The sequence below is a fragment of the Copadichromis virginalis genome, linkage group LG1 (genome assembly GCF_057382275.1).
Source record: "Copadichromis virginalis isolate Kocher_CV1m ecotype Utaka linkage group LG1, C_Virginalis_male_GT1.1, whole genome shotgun sequence".
Classification (NCBI taxonomy): domain Eukaryota; kingdom Metazoa; phylum Chordata; class Actinopteri; order Cichliformes; family Cichlidae; genus Copadichromis; species Copadichromis virginalis.
In genome coordinates, this window is record NC_140618.1 from 7,469,716 (window position 1) to 7,487,172 (window position 17,457).

Here is a 17,457-nt window from a genome sequence, read left to right on the forward strand (position 1 = left end):
CGCCCCCCCCTCCACTTGCAGTAAATGTTGAGGGAAATAGCTTCTTTCTTCTGTTTTTTTCATCACCACTACTTCCTCCGCATCCTTTTCATGTGTCTCTTGCCTTTACAATGCAGAAACAGTTATGAGTCAGGCATAAAAAAATAATAAATAAACATAAACATAAAAAAAATGTTATCTGATTAATGTTAGGCGAGTGCTTTAATCTAGAGGAGTGCTACTTCACCACTGCATCACCTCGCTGAAGTGTTTGGGCTGCAGAAGAGTGCCTCTTTGCCTCTATGAAAACAGAGAGGGAGGCTGAATGTAGATCAATACCAGAGGAACACACCAGAGACATTCTATTTTATTAAACGTTTTCCCATTAAGGCTGTGGCGCGAGCATTGTAGATCATCCCGACGAAGTTGTAAATCAAAGACAGACAGCAGTATTGGAAACAATAGGCAGAATCAGAGGAGATTACCAAGGAACAGGAGCCATTTGGTGTTTGTGCCACAGGGAACCTCATGCATCTTGTTTTTTCATTACCACACATCTCAGGTGTGCTCGAGTCATAGTGTAGCATCAAAATGATATTGCGTTCAAACATTTCACAACACACATATTGGTGTGACAGCCGTGACATAGCACAGCCCAGGAGCTAATGACCTTTGTCTCATCTTATTGACTCACAAAGACTGACTGACACACACAGACGGATGACAAATTAAAGGAAAAATCAACAGCGATCCTTTTGTGTAGGCAATCCATGCACTCACCTACTTGTCAAGAATGTAGTGACAGATGACTCATCCGAGTATGACGCATCTCTGTACATCATTACCTGTGGTTTCTTTTGAGGGGTTTTATGGGCCGCAACCCTACTAAAATTTCTCTTTTTGCACATCATTGTCTTGCAGTGGAATTCTGAGCCACCTGAGGAATGGTTGCTTCTTTTTTACCTTTACATGCTGTACTAATGCTTGAGCATTGCCTGCAAATGTGCATTGTGTATTACAAACCATATTTATTGATGTCTTTCCCCTGAATCTGAATGCAGATTTAACTGTAGTTCATCTCTGTGATTAAATCTCCTGATAACTGTGAACCAAGAATGGCCCATTTTTGCCCTGTTATTAAATCTACAATAGTTAGTTAGCCATCCAATCCTTTTCAGTCTACTGTTTTTACTTAAGTTTTTAAATGGGAAAAAAAGACCTACTTTGCTTCGGTCCACTATTTTTTTTCTCTCGATTTGATAATGCTTGAGTGAGAGGCTTGTCTTTCCTTGGTGTGTGTCTTTCTCTCTCTCATCATCCACTGAGACTAAATCTCAATTACTGGGCTTGCTTAACATTATACATACTGCAGACCATGATTAAAAACAGCAACATTGCTACCCCCCACTACTAGTCAGAAACAAAATGTGGGTATGAGACAGACTGCCAGATGGTGAGATTGTTTCCATTTCACACTCTCTCTCACAAACCAGAAACTATTAATCAAAGTATTGCAACGACAAAACAATTTAATTTGTCTTTGTTTTGTTTTTTAAATATGTTGAATTTTGATTGAAAAGATCTGCCTTTATTTAGTGTCTTTGGTTATTTCTTTTAAACTGTCACTTGCTTGTATTTCACATTGTTACCCCAAAATATTGTAAATGTGGTAATACATGTGTTAGTCAGATAGAAATAGTTTGAGGGGACTTTATTAATTACATTAAAAAGATGCATTCGTTCCATGGTAATTTTCCAAGAACATTACTCTACAAGACACCACACCACCAGCTGGTCAGTTTGTAGTCTACAGTTACATTATGTTACTAATGATGATCATCAGTTATCATTCATCATTTTTGTGAGGTGTTTGTGCTAGAAGAGAGCATAAAAGAACACACAGAAAGTTTAAACAGACCTCTGTCCTCCTCGTGTCACCCTGCGTCATGTCAATTTACAATTTAGTCTGTATATACAGAGATACGATGTAGCAATATAAAATGTCAAATATACAAAACTAAAGATTTGAGAAACTGCTTACAAAGATGAAAACCACAGTCTGGCATTCAGCAGAAGGCAACAATCATTTTCCTCCGATATCAGTTCCAAGAAACTGGAGTTCTGCATGCAGTGGGTGTGCACCTACAAAGAGCCAAAACTAGAAACGAAGCACATGCTGCTCATTGCTCAAAATTATTCCTCACAGTTATCTTACACAATTTGTTATGCAATTAAAAAAAACTGTTCCTTAGAAGTCAAGGTAATTACAACTCAAATAAGTTCTAAATTGTTTTGTCATTAATAAACTTCCATACATCAGTAGCAACAGCTTAATAAAAGCAGCTGATGTCTAATTATTTCAATGTTAGCATTGTTTCCTTCCCCTTTCAGTGTAATTTCTTGTGTTTAACCTATTGAGAAAAATTTTTCTTGATATTTTTTTTCTGGTGCTCATATTCACAGAAGCCCAGGACAGGATAGCAGGTAGGGGTTCAGTGCGCAGCCCAGGGCCACTTCAACACAACAGATGGCTGTTGCTGAGATCGAATCTGTTACTGTTTGGTTCCAGGGTGTTCTCCTCAAGCACCAAACAGCCCTGCCACCCAGTTCAGATTGTACTTTGTTGGAGGCCATTTTCTAAAGCAGATGGAAGGTGGCTGTAATTTTAGAGGCTTGTATGTTAGAGAGCAAGCTGGTAGTGTCTGCCTCTGCTGTTTGTTCTGATAGTATCCAGCTCATTTCCTTTACTCAGCAGTTGTTATTCAGGTCATGTCACCTCAAGTTTATATAGAGAGCCTTTTAACAAAACAGGATAAAACATTGTGCAGAGAACAAATAATTTAAGGACTGATAAAAAGGGAAGAAACAGAAATAAGAGACAGGCCTTTTGCTCAAATCTCCTTTCTTCTTTATAATATTCATTTTGACAAAGTAGCAATCATTGCACTCTGTGTCATTCTAAGTCAGGATCAGAGAGTCTACTTGAATGTCTGAAATGTAAAACACTAGTATCTCCATTACTTTTTGAACTATGCTGGTTTTACTTTTGCACCATTTCCTTTGACCATAATCAGAGCATCTATGAATAACAGAACAGAGATTGCATGCTCCCGTGTCGTCAAAGCATCTTTGTTATTCATACCATAGTTTCACAGCAGCCTAATCCACTTGCATATTCAGCACGGCGTGGACAATCAGGGGTTCTGAGCAGACATCGTGCTCAGGTCCACAGGGAGGTGTTACCTGTATCCTCTGTGCTGTTTGTCGACAGCCATGTGAATGTGAATAGTGCAAAATTATATGGGAACCATAGAGCCCAACTGCAAATAAAAACATTTGATGTTACTTAAATTGCACTTTTTTCCCCATATAGAAATATTACATCAATGCTTTACAATATAATACTGCTGAAATCATGTGCCTGTGATGCAGGCTACTGTGCATTTAATCAATGTAATGCTGAATTCCAGAACCAACTTACATACAAATATTCTTTAAGTGCCAAACTTTTTCAAATTAGACTAAACAAATCAGCTGGTTTGCTTTTGTGTAGAATAATTATAATCTTCAGCTTTGCTTGAGCATTTTGCAATCTTACATTCATCTTTATTAAAGCTAATTCACTAATCAGCAAGGTACACGATAAGCAAGACTAGTGGTTTTCAATAACACAACTGCAGTTGCTAAGTGGCTTAATTTATTACAGAAGTTTCTTATATTTTCTTTGTCTTTCTAAAATCAGTGTTTATTTCAATGAACATTGGCCACTTCACTGAATGTATCTGTTAATACGAAACCTTGGCTGCAATAAACTGTTTGTTTGATGGTTACTGTTATATACAGTTAGATCCTTAACTCACATCATAAATCCAACTAGTTTAATGTTAATCTTGGAATTATAGAGAAGTTTAATGATGTATAAATGTTTTAAAAACTACAAAGACTAACACTTATCCAGCTGATTCTGAGCCAATTTGTGACACTCAACATAATAAGTCCTTTGTACGAAAGGTACATTTTTCCACTGAAGCAGCATTCGGATAACATTCAGGTGTATTGGATGATCAGAGACTTGCTCGTCGATGTAATCCACTTACAGTCATTGTTTTGTTATAAATATGGATGCGCCCAAACGTTTCTGAGACCACTGGGATAGCGAACGTGGCATCGGAACTAATTGAAAGTTTCAGAAGTTAAGCTTTTGTAAAATTATTCAGATTGATTACTGTCAAATTATTGCTGGCCTGAAGCTTTTCTCTGATAACCTGAATTCATCAGGCTTTCTTCACTGAGGCAAAGAAAAGCAACTTCATCATCAGAGACATAACATTTCTTAAGAAAAACCTGCCAGACTAATGGGTGTCAAGGGGAAACAACAGGAAACACTTGGAATGAGATAATAGATGCCAGCATTTTACAGTACAAATGGAAAACCACCCTGAAAAATCCATGTTTGACAACTGCATTGAAGTGACTGCACCCTGACCAAGGAGCGGTAGCAATTCAACCAGTGGCAACTAACCCGACCCCAGCCCCAATCGACATTTATGGAAATTACGGAAGATCAAATGCTTAACATTCCTAACGTCACATCAGCGTCTTTATAAGATGTCCAGATCACGCTATAATATCATTTAGTTAAAAAAAAAATACTTGCACTGAATATTTTTTGGAAGACCCCCACCAAATATCACAGGAGAGCACATTATTTGTACTTACCTCCCTCCAAACCTGCTCTCTGATCCTGTCTCTGGGGTAACACAGCAGTACTGCGACCATGCAAAGCCTTGCGAGGGGAATCCATCTCTGCTGCTTGCAGGTCACATTAATGAGTCAGCTCTCTGCCTTTAGAATCAGCTGCCCCCAGTTCAGCGCTAATCTGAACATCAACAGCGTGACTCTGCCGGTGTGAAGCACTTACAGCTGCCACACGTTTTCAGCAGTGCTGTCACATTTACACTCAGTGGTCAGCTTTTAGTGCCTCGACAGCTATATTATGAATGTCTACATGATAGTATCTATGAATAAGTGACGATGTATAATATCAGTATGCCTACATAACACATCAATACCGACTGTGTCTGTTAGCACCCTCTACTGCACTCTAATGCTGTCAGACTATTAATGTTGTCTCCTTTCTTTATATAGTGCTGTTTGGTTTCCCGTTTACATTGTTTTAAATGTAATGAATTTATGCTTTCAAGACAGATTGAAAGCCAGCTGTAGACACATGTTCTGGCCAGATGCTGGAAAAGAATAATTAATTAGCCCTGCAATTATGTGGATATTAACCATTGTTCTCTTCTTCCTTCAGTAATTCCGGCACATTCACAGAGGAGCTCCAATGACTTTTTAGCATTTATCTGATCAGTATAACATAATTATCTGTGTGGATAAAAGAGGAGAATGAAAGACAGCATTTGATGAGTTTGTAAAAAAAATGTATCCATGTTTGTGTTAGTTTACTGATACTAGTTAGCCTGCTAGCTATTATTGCTAGTAGGATATCAAAGAGAAGCGGATAGATTGATCAATGATCACTCCCATTGAGGGACTGGACTATAGAAAATGTATATTAATTCAATATTAATTCCATAGAACCCAGTTGTGTAAGAACAAATTCTGATAACTGAAAACGTTATTATGCAAGTTTGAGTAAAAAATAAATAATTTTTACAATTTTACAGTTGCTCTTCCAGTGATGGATGATTAGCACAGCTGTGTCTCATGATTAATGCTACAGTTTAGCAGTAATTATTATTTCATTTTATTAGTGGTTATTGGACAATTTAAGTACCATCTTATTATTACCACATTACGGAGTGAATTAGACCTAACCATGTGTCAAGTATATGTATTTTTCTGGCTGTACAATGTGGATCAGAACAGCAGGAGCCTAGTGTGACAACATGTAGATATGACAGAGTGAACTTGTCCATTTAACCAGTTTGCATTAATATCTGAAATTTCCTATCTCCTCTTTGATATTCCTTGCCTCATTCTGTATTAACATCAGAATGATACATATTCTGTCTGTAATATAAACGCTCATTTACTGTAAAAATATCACACAACAGTGTCACTCGTGATCTCATTGCCTACTGCTCCCATCTGGCAGCCAAAAAAAAAAAAGCTGGCAACCCAGTTAGCCATCAATAAAGTCATGCACAGCAGGGTACCAGCAGTGCTAGTTGCATTTGGCAGGTCTGTATCCTCCCCGCCACAAAAATCAGGTGGTGCACCCCGGAGCACAGGGCTCAAATAAACAGAATGTCTTAGATGCTGCTTCATAATTGTACACCAGATGCACAAGACCCACAAGATATACTGAAGCTCAGGTTTTGGCAAAAAACAATTGCAGGAATGTTATTTTCCTGCTGTTGTCATAAAATACAAGCTGCTATGTGATCACACAACTCTTGGGCTTAGACTGCATGATTGTGTTGTGCTTCAATGTTAATGGATTTGTGTTTTTTAACACAGGTCAAGCCAGTTGTCATATTTTCACCACTTCTTTAGCTTAAATGTCAAATTTCAAATCTGTGACATTAACCAAAGTTCCCATGAGCTTCCAATCTTATTTTCTTTACTCTGACACAAAGCAATAAAACCTTTGCCATGTCCTCTCCTTCATCTCATTTCCCCCAGCTCAATTGAAACCCTAACAAACAAATCATTTATAAATGCAGTTTTTTTTTCCTGAAGCTAATTTAAAGCCACCAGCTTCTCCTTTTATCCCACCACATAGACATCCCCTGGAACTGTGATAGTATTAGCAGAAGTAAAGTCATCTGCTGTGTTTATTTGCTGTGTCCCCCTCACACTTCCCCTCGCAGAGATTAAGGTTCAGAAGCTGCCTCCTGGCAATTAAATCTATCAGAGGGCAGCAGAGAGCGCTCTGTCAGAACTGTTCCAATAATTGCAGTTTAAATGAATATGGATTCAGAAAACATTTGACAATACACAGCTTGTTAATTTGCAACTTGCGACTATAAAAAAAAGAGTTTTCTTCTGTCATGTGTCCTGGTTTGTTTTTCTTTTCTTCTAGGATGAACCGGAATATCTCATTTACAATTCTCTTTCTCACTGTTTACAGACATATAGAGAACTGGACAGGATTGCAGACTCTGAGAGACGTCGATATGGAGCTCTACACTGGACTACAGAAGCTGTGAGTGTTGATGCTGTTATCTGTGGTGGTGGTTGTGACAGTGGGGTGAGAAACACTTCAATGTATTTTAGTCCTGCTGTGTTGCAGATCTGGAAAAGCACAGTAGAAACTGTACCACTGTTAATCCCTGTTTTCCATCAGGTTGCCCGCCTGCTACTGCAGAGAGGCCGCGGTTTCCTCCTAGCGATCAGTGCAGTAATTCACCTCAGATCCCAAGTTGCAGCATCTGGATTAAATGTCACATACTTCTTTGGGGGCAGAGTGTTAGAGAGAAGCATGGGTGAGGGGTGTCTTCCGTATCCTAACACTAGCTGATGCTTAAACAAGCTTTTAATTCTTGACAGTCACACGCTGGTGGAACATCCCCTTCGCTTTGCTTAGCCACTGATCAAATAATGCTAAAAAGCAGCAGGGAAAATTGAATTAGGAGTCCCTGCTGTAGCATTGTGGTTTTTTTTTATTCTCATCTCTTCACATATTAAAGCAATGTTACGCTCTTTTCCTGCTTTGCAACCATGCACTATGAGGCCACATCCTTTAATTTCTCTCACCTCTTCCACTCCCCAGCCTCCTATTCCTCTTCATTTTTCCCCCCACTCTACAGAGAATCACATTCTCCTTTGCCCTCCAAAGTCAGAGCTGGCCTCTCCCCTGATCCCCTTGATCCCTTATCAGGGAGGCCAAGTGCAATATCTCCACGGCTAAATTAGCATTTTTCTCATTACCACTGCTTCTCTCCTGCTGCCTTGTCTAGGGACACTGGCTCCTCCCCACCTGGAGTTGAGTCTTCACAGGGAAAGCTGTTAATGGTGTGCGGGATAAGAAGGGAAAAAGTCACTATGGCATACCTTCCATCATCTTATTTTGCATGTGACCTCATCATCACCATCTTTATTTGAATAAAATGAAAAAACAAAACTTCTCTGTCTAAAGCACAGGAAGCTGCTTGAATTCCTCAGCACAGTTATATTCAATATATATACATTTATATTCTTACATTTACTTACCTATAAATAAACTAAAAGTAGACTACAGAGTAGATTAAAATAACTGAAATGAGTTTTGTTGTAGCACAGTGAACACTGTAGTTTCGTGTAATTGACTGGATTCATTTACTTTATAAGGCTTTTGACATTCATTATTCAATAATTTCTGAAACAGCAGGAACTGTAGCTTTTAGCAAGTACTTCTCGTATATGGAGCTAATTTCCTGCCAAAACAAACAAAACATTTTATAGATGCCTGACTATTCACTAACAAACCCAAAGTGGTCTTCAAAATGAAAGCAGCATTAACAAATGAGTGCTATTCATTTTGCACGTACTGTACAAAATGTCCCTATCGAACCAATGCACACCATATTTCAAAGAAACCACACTTCAGAAACAAGCTTATCTTACAGGTACGACAAATATCATACAAAGGAAAAACAAGTATTGTGGATTTTAACGTAATCTTTCTGCTGTCTTATGTTGAGGATTTGTTCAAAACAATTCACTCTCCACAGCAGCAGCTATGTTTTTAAGTGTTATTAAATGTTGTGAGGGCAGAATATTATCCAAATAATGTAATTTTATATTTAGTGCAGCTGAGTGGGTGAACTTTTTTGAAAGGCTGACGTCAAAATACTTTATAGAAACCTTCTGCCAACTTTTCATTTTGTTAACCAGCCTCGTGAGCTCACCTGCGTTATTTTTCTGCCCACATATGCAAATCTGTTGTTGGCTGCTTTTTAATCTCCAGTCCACCTCACCTCAGACTATCTCAGTTGAGCTCCTATGCTTCATGGTGGGAAGGACCTGATGGTTTTGACCTAAAAGTCTTAAATTTGGACTCGTAGCACATCATTATATACCAGCTAGCCCAACTTCAGTAACCCTACAAACGGCACTGCTGTTTAGTTTTCTGTCTTCATTTATGCTGGAAGTGATAGCAGAGCTGTACGTTTTAATTTGTTTCCAAAACCCCGCAGTCAGGACATGCTATATTGTATTTAGATAGAAGCTAGCGAGCTAACTCCCTGCTAACTTCTAACTCCGTTAAATGTCATAAATTCGGTTTTCATGGATGCCTGGATGTTAAACTCAATTGTTACACCTGGTAGAGCAGAACGCTGATCATTTTATTAAAGATGAAAGACTTTAGACAGTTTTTCAACTCTCAGTAATGCCATAGTGATCGTTTGATATATGGACCTGCAGCGGAGTTTAGACCCAGACACGGCTAGTGACGTCAGACTGAACAACCGGATAGTAAACGTTTGACCTCTGTTATTGTCAACAAAGGTTATGTTACAAAGTATTGAGTTGTATTTTTGTTATTGACCAAATACCGTATTTCCCGGACTACAAAGCGCACCTGAATATTAGCCGCACAAGCTAAAATCAGGGGAAAATCCTGTTTTGTACATACATTAGCCGCACCTGACCAAAAGCCGCAGGTGTTTCAATGTTGACTTATCATATGTAAGAGAATGTGCACAAAGGGAATTGTCAGGAAAGAGATGGCTGTTTGGAGACACACCCCTTTTATTAATATTTTGAAAAACAAGTTATGGGTACATATTTGCATAACTTTTTAGGTATATGTACAAGTAGCGGTAATTACAAGTACGAAACATGTGCTGTGCTTCATAAATGAGTAACAAATGTAGTACATAACAATAACCTACAGCACACCAGAAAAATAGATTCAGACTACCTTTTAGGCTCAGGTGCAGTGACACGGCTTTAACAAGAAGAAAAGTCAGTCATTCACCACCATCTTCCTGCGCACTAAAACCACCAAAGTCCTCTTCTCCAGTGTCGGATACGAACAGGCTCAGGATGGCTACGTCATCCACTCTCAGCTTCTCTCCTTCGTTGTCACTTACAAAACCAAAGAAATCCTCGTTGTCAGTGTCAGAGTCAAACACCCTCAGAAGGGCCGTGGCGGTGTCCTCCTCTCCATCATGCAGCAGTGCAGCCCTTCAAAATCCGTTGGTGATCGTGGATGTTTTCACACTTTTCCACGCTGTCAGGTTCCACCGGTGGAGTTGAGCATAACTTGCTTTTCGCAAGTTTATCGCCGCTCGTCATCCACGACTCCCGCTGAACGCGTAGCGTTAATTTGAAGTTTGTTTTTCGCGCTACTTGTACGGCACTACGTTGCCTGGCAGATGGACACGTGACCAACATACCACTCTTGAACCCAGATACTGTGTGTCTGATCACATGCCCTTCCGCCAGGCAACGTAGTGCCGTACAACAGCGGAACAAACAAAACAAATCGTCTTACGATATGACAAAAATCATGGACAATCCATAGAAAAGCCGCACCTGACTAAAAGCCGCAGGGTTCAAAGCTTGTGCAAAAAGTAGCGGCTTATAGCCCGACAATTACGGTACTCATTTTCCACCCTGATTTACGAATAAATTCTTTACAAATCCTACCATGTGGATTCATGGATTTTTTTTTTTCACATTCTGTCTCTCACAGTTGAAGTGTACCTCTGGTGCAAATTACTGACCTCTGTCATCATTTTAGGTGGGGGAGCTTGCACAATCGGTGGCTGACTAAATACTTTTTTGCCCCACTGTATATTGACATTACATAATAATAGTCTGTTTGCTTTCACTAAGTTCAGGTGTTGGATGTAATATGGATTAGTAAAGTGTCTGAATGCAGTTATTGGCTGTATGCCGACACATTGTCATCACACCATAAACTGAAGAAACGTCACCATTTAACTTTTAACAAGACTCGCTTTATATTGAAAATCATTTCAGGTGATGAGTTAATGATGCTGGTTAAGATGCTGTCAATAGAATCTGAAAAGAATCAGGAAGAATCTGAAAAATAAACCATGCTTTACTTTGTTTGCACTTTTTCATTATTTAGCTACCATTGTGTTAGCCTCAGTATAATCCGGATTATTCTGCAATGTAGCAAATATGATAAAAACAGCACTGGTGTAATGTTTACTGCATTTACCAGACTCTGCAAATGCAGTTGTTACTTTGCATCTTCCACAGGCATCTACACCTTACAGTAGATTTCTTGCTGCCTCATCAATGTCACAAAGGAAGCGTTGTTGACAGTTACATGTTCAAGATAGGTTTAAAGCACCCATAATTTATACACTTCATGGAAAAAAAAGCATGCTTTTTAATTTTTTAATTCAGGTGACATCAGTCCCATTGCCACAAGTATACAAAATCCAGCACTTAGCTATGCAGTCTGCTTAAGGCTTTGTGAAAGAATGGATCATTCTAAAGAGCTTAATGAATTCAAGCGTAGTACTGTAATGCCATCATTGCACCAAGTCTGTTTGTGAAATGTCTTCCCCTATTACACAATAGGTTGTAAGTAGTAATTTTGTAAAGTGGATGCATTTAGGAAACACCTAACTAAGCCACAAAGCCACATAAAGTTACACAATGGGGTTGCTGTTTACTGAAGTGAATAGTGTGAAAAAGTAACTAACGCTGTACTTACAGACCTCCTCTGCCATAAACATCAGCAAAAAAATGTGTGTGCTGAGAACTTCATGGTATAGGTTTCTTTGGCTGAGCAGCTTCTGCTGGTGTAATGTCGAGGTGGTCCAGTACTCTTGCCCATATAGGTTAAATGTTTTGGTCAGCTCTTACTGCCTTTCATTTAGTTTGGTTTTATTTAATTAAGTGATAAAATAAAATAAAAAATATAATAAATGAAAACAAAAATGATCCTGCGGCATTATTTTTCATGTAATGAAATGTTTTAGTGTGCTGAAAGCTGAAAATTTCAAATCTAGCAAACATTAAGGTGACACACATGCTTTAGATTACACTGGTTACTTTGGATGTTTTCTTCCCATCCACATTCACTACTCAAAGGCATAGAATAAAGCACTGAACAGGTGAATGCGGCTCGTAGTAAAAAGTGCTCTGAGTGCTCAGTGAGAGTAGAAAAGTGCTATACGAGTGCCAGTCCATTTACTATATCTTTGGTGAAAGATTCGCTGGAAAATTGTGGGTTTTTCCCCTTAAAAATATGTGAAATTTTTTGTGTTCCATAATTTTCGATCATACTATCTCAAAATTCTTTTCTTCATACTTTGAGCCACAAATCACCACTTCAGTGACACACGTGCAAACCCAGCTTTCCAGTTGTATTTCTGTGTATGCAGGTTAATGGAGATATTATTAAATTAATGTTAAATGTATTTCTAGTTACATGGTGAAAATCTGCTTTTTCTGCCTTTTGATAGTGACACCCCAAAATTTACTTTGTAGAAACCTTTAGATCAAACTTTATCTCATTTACAGATTTCCATTCTGCAAGAAATATGTAATCAGTTTTAGATAATATCTTGTTTGCATATTTAAACATAGATTCTTTTCTGAATGTATTTAATACAAAACATCATTTTCACCTAAGCAATCGACTGGGGAAGTTTCCTGGTGATATCCATTAGGTAAATGTTTACCCCATTCACCTGTAATGTCTCCATTTAATTCACTGCTGTTTAAGGAGATAATTGTGTTGAGTATAAATGCCTTTGCTCCAGTCATTACTGCTGGGAGAACAAAAGCAAAAGCAGTACAGTCATCTGTGTATATGGTTGTGCTAATTTAATGGATATGAAATAGAAGTCGAAATATTGCTGTTCATTTTTTGTGAGGGAATCTATTTGTAAGGAATTCCCCTAAACTCTTTGAAGGACCCTTTGAGGTCCCAGAGCCCCTCTTTGGGAACTTGTGGGCAATGAATCACCGCATCCTCGCCAAACACCACAGAGGCATGATCAAGCTTGTAGAAGGTAATTGGCGCCAACAGCTGGATGTAATCAGCACACAGCGTTATGAGGCGCTCACTGAAGACGTCAGTGACGTCTTTGGAAAGAGACATCTGTGATCACAAGATTAGAAGTCATTACCATTGTAGCCCAGAACAGTGGTTTCCAAACTGGGACGCTGGGAATTCTTGGAGTCGTCGTGAAGAATCCACTGGGTCCGCAGCAAAATGAGTATTCGTTTAATTTGACTGTTAACACAAGGAGGGAATGCATGTTCTAACCAGAGGTTTCAGTCATTTCAAAGTAAAGACACACAAATTCACAAATCTTTCATCAAATGGCGCATCAAAGTGAATTTTCATTTGGCTGTCAGCTCTGCGGGGTGTGCCAGAATACAGATAAATGTTTAAATATGAAAAACTGGAAAAGCTAGAACCCTTCTTGTTACAGTGCACTGCAATGGTAAAACAAACATGCAAAATGACTTGAAATGGACTGCATACAGTCGCATGTGAGCATACTAGGAAAAAACAAATGTCTTTTTTCGCAGGTTTCCACACAGTCTGATCTGTATTTGATCTCTTTTCATTTCAGAACTATCATGAATTGTAACCTGAAGTCTATCCAGCCTCGAGCGTTTGCTCAGAACCCGCACCTAAGCACCATGTGAGTAAACACTCCATCTTTGAGACCATGTTTCCTGTGCCATGAAAAGATTTATTATGTTATGTGACGTTTGACAGCTTGTAGTCGGCTGTATGGCTGTAGATGACTTAGTGTTAAACAGCAGATGATGCAATTGATAGAGGTTGGCTTCAGGAAAATTGTGGCATTGCCATTACTGTCGCAACTGCTGCACATCTTAAATGAGACATCCATTATTTGCTTTGGATAATTGGATTCCTATCTGCCCCGGGTTCTTTGTGCTTCGGTAGAGCAACATGCCGAAGACGCAGTTCCATTTAGTCTGCACTCGCCAAATGGACAATTTGTCCAGGAGGCCGAGCATCAGAGAGCTGGGCAAAGTAATTTCTTTAACAAAGGCTGATGTGTCACCATATGACAGCCTGTTATTCCCCAATTTTCCAGGAGTAAACACGTTGAGGAACTCACTCACAGTATTTTACCTGAACACGCTGCCATTTGCAATTTCCAGTCATCGACTGATAGGCAGCTTGGTCTCTTTTCTACTGCAGATGACTGCTGTTAGGCTTAAATCTGTGTGTGTGGGAGAGAGAGAGAGAGACAGCAAGTAGCAGTTCATAATATGGAAACTAAAAATGCAGCATTTTTCATTTGAGAACTTAATCATACCTGTTACTGAGGCGGAAAAATACTGGTTGGACTATGCTGTCATACAAGCTGACTTTTTGGCATCTGAGTATGTGTGTGAGTTCCTGGGTGCACACACTTTTGTCTTTTTAGTGTGTAGACTGCTTTAAAAAATGTTGACATTACTGGTGTCTTTATCTAGTTAGGTGTTTGGTTGAGCTAATCGAGCCCATCAACATTTAATGAAAGTTATTTAAATCCTGCCTTCACTTTAATTTTCTTTCGAGAAGATGGATTTGCTTACACAAGACCGAAAACAAATAAATGATTGTAACCTTCTCACCTCTTCCTCCATTTCTCCCGCTAAAAATAATTGCTGTGCAGTGGTACGGGACTAAAAAAAGATAGAAGAGGTGTAGAACACATAAAAGAAGAACAGGTGAATGAATATTCATGCTTCTTTCCCTTTTATTCTCACTTATGGTGTAATATAAATAAATGAGTGTGAGGTTCAGACCCACAGTGATAATTAAGATGCAAGCAATTTGAGCTAACATCAAAATCTCACCAGAGATGTGTTAATTAATGTGTGTCTTGAAAAAGCCTGTCCCAAATATATTTTGAAATTCTATTACGTTTCCAATCCAACAATCTATAAAATGTTGTTTGACAAGTTTTTTTTTTTTAAAAACCCAAAAAAGCAAGTGTTGATCATGTTATTTTAGCCTCCGGTACATTCCTACTGTTCCTACATGGAGGCATTTGGATTCCAACCACTGAACACCCCCACTTCAGGCAGTCCATGACAGGCCTCTATTGTGCTCTTGTTAATGCAGGTGGACAGTTGCTAGGTGACTCTGAGGATGATGATGTCAAAGAAGATTAATTATTATGCCTGTGCTTAGCCTCAGAAGACCGACCTCATTGATGTCTGTGTCAGACAGGTCTGCTCAAAGCCCAAGCCATCAGACACTCAACTGGTTGCTGCTTTGTGAGGAGAATTGAAGCTATTGTCTTCATCACATGTTCAGGCCAAAACAGGCTCAATTAGTCACAGCGAAGATATCATTAATCCCGTGTGCTACAAACGTGATGACTGTAATTAAAACCCACCCTAGTTATGTTCTCTTTTCAATCAGTATTCTTCTGCTCTGTTTTTGAAGACGTGTAGCATCCATTATTTTGCATGTATTACAGTATGTCTTGGTGAAAACGAGCACATCAATACAAAGAGGTGGGATCGTGTTTACTTTTTTAACCATACCAAATCCAAACAAGATACACGATAGAAGTGACATGGGTTGCACTGGTTTAGTACCTTTGCTTCACAGCAAGATGGTTCTTGCTTCAAACCCGCTGGCTAGGGCTAGGGAGTTTCTATGTTCTCTCCTTGTGCCTGTGTGGGTTCTCCCTCTTCCCATAGTCCTAAGACATGCATGTTAGGTTAAGTGAGCGTGAATGTGAGCATGAATGATGCTTCTTGGTCTAAGCCTTGTGAAACCGGCGACATGTCCAGAGCATACCTTACCTATCGCCCAATGATAGCTGAGATAAGCTCTAGCTTGTACAATTTAGTTGATCATGAATTGTAAAAGTGCTTCACAAAACAGATGGAAAAAACAGAAATAACAGAAATTGAAGGAATTGATAGCACACTGGATATATCTGCTGAAGTGGATCCTCCAAACATTCCCATGTGTAGCGAAGTTATAAACTAGCTTATTATGTGCATTTATAACAGATCGGCGCATCAAACACCTTCCACATTTGCTTTAACTTAGTAAGGTCTGATACCTGTGGCTGTAAAAAGAAGTCTATATGTATAATAAATCATCTTAGTACTCCCTTGATTTTTGACCTAAGTAAACACATTTTCTTATGAGTTTTTGTGTCAAACTCTAATTTAATGGTTCATTTAATAAACATGTCTTGTTTTTAACAAATGGTTACATCTAGATTAAAATCAGCAATAAAGCAGGGTACTTTAGGACAGGGCTACTTTGTAGTTGACAAGACACTGCTGTATGAGCATGCAGTGTCTTATATGAAGTGAAAAATGCTGCTGAAAACACCCCACAGCAACAGCGATCTTTATAACAGCTAGTAAAAGTATAATACAGCTTTAAACCATGCTGGTCTGAACTGTGTCCACCTCTTTCAGTAGAAATGAATTTAGCTATATTTAAAATCCTTTCCTGTGGCATTGTTTATTTTCCTAACAGCACTTGTCAAAGCATCAGTGTTGTCATCGTGAGGTGACCTCTGTGGGCCCTCTATATTTTATGTGAGCCCAAAATAAACCTAATTACAATATACCATAGCCTGTGAGAGTGCTTTATTCTCATCAGTGGGATTCTGCAATTCATATCAGAGGTCCAAGAGATTTTATCCATGAGCAACCAATGCATTCAGTAGCCCTGCAGATTACTGATGTGTCCTTGGGCAACACATGCAGTCCTTAATTTCTGCTAAGACGATTAAGACGAGCGCTTCAACTGAGCGACATGTAGGTAAATATAAACTGTGCAAGGCTCCAGAATGTGATTAACTCTCCAGTATTAAATATGTGTAACATCGACAAATATTTGTGCAGCACTTTGAATTAATGTGCTTACAAGACATAAACATGAAATCAACAAACTGTCATAACATTTACATTTTAAACATCAAGCTGATGCTGGAAAAATTTACAATTAGTGGTACAGTTAAAAAAAAAAAAAAAAAAAGATTTCCAATTGGACATTGCATAAGTAAACTAAGTGTGACCCAAAAATTATACAGCATGGCGGGGTGGTGATGAGACAAAATATTTAATCAATGTATTACTGACACTTACAGTGCTTAACAAATTTAACCACCTGCCATAAAAACAAGACAGAAGAAAAATATAGAAATAAAATATAGGAAAACTATAGAAAAACTAGAAATCTATAAAAACTAAAAGTGATATTATTTATTAGGAAAGTTCAAACTTGTGAGTCAGAAATGAATCAAGCATAACAGTCAAACACTAAAACATGTTTTTTCTGTTCATCACTGTAAATAAATAACTAATATGGCATCTTAATCAAAACATAATAATGTGCTTTACTGTTTTTTTCTTTTAAAAAAACACTATATTTGAAAAAATAGTAGATAACAATTAGGGGATAACAATAATAATTACATATCACAATATATCATATCATAATATGATTTTGATTAAAGTGCTTGGGCATATGATGGGTTAACCATTACAGAAACATAAAAAAAAATTATTTTAGTAATTACCAGTACT

At 38.4% G+C, this 17,457-nt stretch overlaps 1 protein-coding gene across 2 annotated transcripts in view; it reads left to right on the top strand.

Moving 5' to 3' along the window:
• Positions 1-17,457, top strand: part of ntrk3b (neurotrophic tyrosine kinase, receptor, type 3b) — a 225,936-nt gene that overhangs the window by 32,826 nt on the left and 175,653 nt on the right. For both annotated transcript variants that reach the window (XM_085441285.1, XM_085441353.1), the window contains exons 2-3: positions 7,076-7,150; positions 13,503-13,574. In XM_085441285.1, the coding sequence (XP_085297411.1) occupies positions 7,076-7,150; positions 13,503-13,574 (147 nt within the window). The remainder of the gene's footprint in view (positions 1-7,075; positions 7,151-13,502; positions 13,575-17,457) is intronic.